Raw genomic sequence first — 3,189 nt, forward strand, 5'->3', positions numbered from 1 at the left:
GCCGGGCCGGGGGGCGGGGCCGGGGCCTCACGGGTCCCTCACGCCAGGCCCCGCCCCCGCCCCGCCCCGGCCAATCAGGCGAGGCGCCGCGAGGGGAGGTCACGTGGCGCTCGGCGCGTCCTTCCGTCCGTCCGGCCGCGCGCGGGGCCCTGGCGCGGGAGGTGAGCGGCGCGGGGGCGCGGGCGCGTTCCCGATTGGCTGCGCGTTCCCGATTGGCTGCGCGTTCCCGAGTGGCTGCGCGTTCCCGATTGGCTGCGCGGCCCGGATTGGCTGCGCGTTCCCGAGTGGCTGCGCGTTCCCGAGTGGCTGCGCGTTCCCGAGTGGCTGCGCGGCCCCGATTGGCTGCGCGTTCCCGAGTGGCTGCGCGTTCCCGCCTGAGGGGAGGGGGCGGCGGGGCCGCCATGGCCCGGGGCTCGGCCGCGCTGCGACTGCGGCACGTCCCGGTCCCACTCTCACACGCCCCCTTCTGTTCTCTCCTCCGGCCGGGAAGGGCGAAGGCGCCGGTGCCGCCCGGCCATGCTGGTCAGCGAGAGGGTGAAGCGCCTTTTGAAGCTGGTGCCCGGGCAGCGGCGCTTTGGCTTTTACAGGTTCCTGCCGTTCTTCTTTGTGCTCGGCGGGGCCATGGAGTGGTTCATGATCAACGTCCGCGTCGGCAAAGAGACCTTCTGTGAGTGCGGGGCCGCCCTGGAGCCGCTCCTGCCGCGCACTGCTCCGGCTCGGGCAGCGAGGGGCGCTCGGGCCCTGCCTCCCCTGCAGAAACACTGGGCTGAAACAAACTAAAACCCTGGGTTTAGGGTACTGAATGAAATTGAAAGAGGGTACATTTAGATTGGATATTAGGGAAAAAAATTTTTCCTCTCGGGATTGCGAGGCCCTGGCATAAATTGCCCAGAGAAGCTGTGGCTGTGCCACCCCTGGAAGTGTCCAAGGGCAGGTTGGACTGGAGTAAACTGGTCTAGCAGAAAGTGTCCCTGTCCATGGCAGGGGGATGGAATGGAGTGATCTTTAAGGTCCCTGTCAACTCAAACCGTTCTGCAATAATTGAAAAAGACTCATGAGGTTTGCCAGCATTTAAGCAGAGGTGTGGCATTATCTGAACTGTGACTTCTACGATTTAAAAAATAAGTATGAAAACAGCTCAAGAGAACTTGGCTAATGGCATTTAGTTTCTGTAAGTCAAAGCATTTATTTCTAATGTGACATTCCTCCCTTTAATAAACCCTGCTAGAAATTTTTGTGTACTTCACCGAAGGGATGTGCCCAACTGTGTGTGGTATTAGGGAGCAGGGAGACAGGAAGAATGACTGGAAAGACCATGGAGGTGGGAATATTCCTGTGTTTTGTTGATATAAAAAAGACTAAAATACTGAAGTCAGGCTGGAAGCCCTCAGGCATTGACTTCATGGCTATAATTTAATTTCCCTTCAGCTAGTTAGGGCATTTGTAATTTTAATTACCCTCGTGGGAAAGTAGACAAGAAACAACTGTTTCACATTGGAAACTTAGTTTTCCTAGAAAAACATTTCATTGGGACCGATGGGAAGAACTTTAGCCTATATGGGAGAGAATCTGAGCTATTTTAAGTGGTAGTAAGGATTTCTGTTGGCTTGAATTTCCAGTTGCCTGTCAGTCAGCATCTGCAACAGAAGTTTGAATTGAAAAGTTTAAAAAGAGATGACAGGATTCGCGTATTTAACACCAGCTTACACTGGGGAAACTCTAACATAAACCATCTTTTTCTGCAGATGATGTTTACCGTAGGAAACAATCTGAAAGGTTGTACGAGGCAAGGATGAAGAAAGGGGAATTTTAGCTGAAACTCTCCAAGGGGGAGCTCCTGAGTGCTTCAACTGTACAAGTGCCAAAGCTGCAGCACTGCCACGTTGAAGGTGGGGGAAGATGTTGGCTCTGCAAGATGAACTGTGATCCACACATGTGTGTAATACACTCACATGGTTCTTCCATATCTGTGATATTTGTATTTAAATGAAGTGAAATTCATTGTATTTGGGGCTCTGCCACTAATTTAATGTTTGCTTAGTGCTTTTAAATAAAGTAAACTGAGTAAACAGTCTGGGTGTTGCTTTTGTTTGCTTGGTGAAACACCTCCCTTGTGACAAGACCAGTGGGAAAGAAATATTACAGGGTGCATCCATCTCAGCAAAATGGAAATAGCAATTCTGAGTTGGTTTCTTTTGTACTTACAGGAACTGCTCTGGCAGCTGCCTTGTTTTCTTTGCAGTGTGGCACAATTTTAACTGGATAAAGAGAGCACAGATTTACTGCTCAGTGTTTGCTCAGCCCACAGTGTGTGGAGAGTGAGCCGTGCGCTGGGCTGTGCTGCCCACGGCTGACAGGGCAGAGCACTGTGCAGTGTCAGTCCTGGCACCCCTGGCTCCTGGCAATCCTGTCCCCAGGGCTGGCTGCTGTGTCCCAGCTGTGTTTGCTCCCTGCACAGGGACACCGGGAGCGTGGTGGGGGTCGGTGACTGGTACAGGGTAATCTTCCAGTATCCTACTTTGATACAATTGTTTAATTTCTAAGGGTAGGGGGGCAGGCTGAAGGTGCAACAAAGAAGCCAGTTCTGAAGATCAGCCTAAAATCAACCTCGAGGGAGTTCATGCGCTTACAGGGGTGCCTGTGCTGCCTCCTGCCAGCCTTTGTAAGTCTTCATCAACTCAGAGACAGGGGCAGCTCTGCAGAGGTCAAGGTGCAGGTTCCCCACTTGTGAAACAAAGGGAAACCTTCATGTTGTGCCTTCCCAGGACTTGATCTGGAGGATTAATGCTACTTGTGTTTTCAAGGGATAAAAGCTGATAGAATTAAAGATGTGACTATGTCACTGCATATTTTGACTGAGCAGCAAGTGAATAACTTGAGGAAATCCTCTATTTATTCCTCTGGAATAAGAACCCTTGACTTTAGTTCCAAGGGAGAGCCCAAAACTCGTGAACAAGCTGCTTTTAGCAGTCACAGACACTGAAGTCAACCCTGACTGTAGCAGTAAAGAATAAAGCAATACTGAAAAAGCCAGATTTTGAAAACTGCTGAACTTTTAGCTCCATCTGATTTTATTTCTTGAGCCTTTTCAAACTCCCTTGTGCTCTGTTGTCATAAAACAAGTAAGTTTTTCAATATATGTTTTTTTTTTTCAAGCAAGAGCCCTGTGCCCTAGTTATTTCTCTGGAC

The 3,189-nt window shown here is 51.0% G+C and overlaps 1 protein-coding gene across 1 annotated transcript; it reads left to right on the top strand.

The window, feature by feature from the left end:
* Positions 1-50: 50 nt before the first annotated feature.
* SMIM4 (small integral membrane protein 4) lies at positions 51-2,074 on the top strand. Its single transcript, XM_038148750.1, has 3 exons — positions 51-161; positions 491-667; positions 1,746-2,074. The coding sequence occupies exons 2-3, from the start codon at positions 517-519 to the stop codon at positions 1,811-1,813; spliced, it is 219 nt and encodes a 72-aa protein (XP_038004678.1). The 5' UTR covers positions 51-161; positions 491-516; the 3' UTR covers positions 1,814-2,074.
* Positions 2,075-3,189: the final 1,115 nt, after the last annotated feature.

This window comes from Motacilla alba, chromosome 12 (assembly GCF_015832195.1).
Source record: "Motacilla alba alba isolate MOTALB_02 chromosome 12, Motacilla_alba_V1.0_pri, whole genome shotgun sequence".
NCBI classification, from domain to species: domain Eukaryota; kingdom Metazoa; phylum Chordata; class Aves; order Passeriformes; family Motacillidae; genus Motacilla; species Motacilla alba.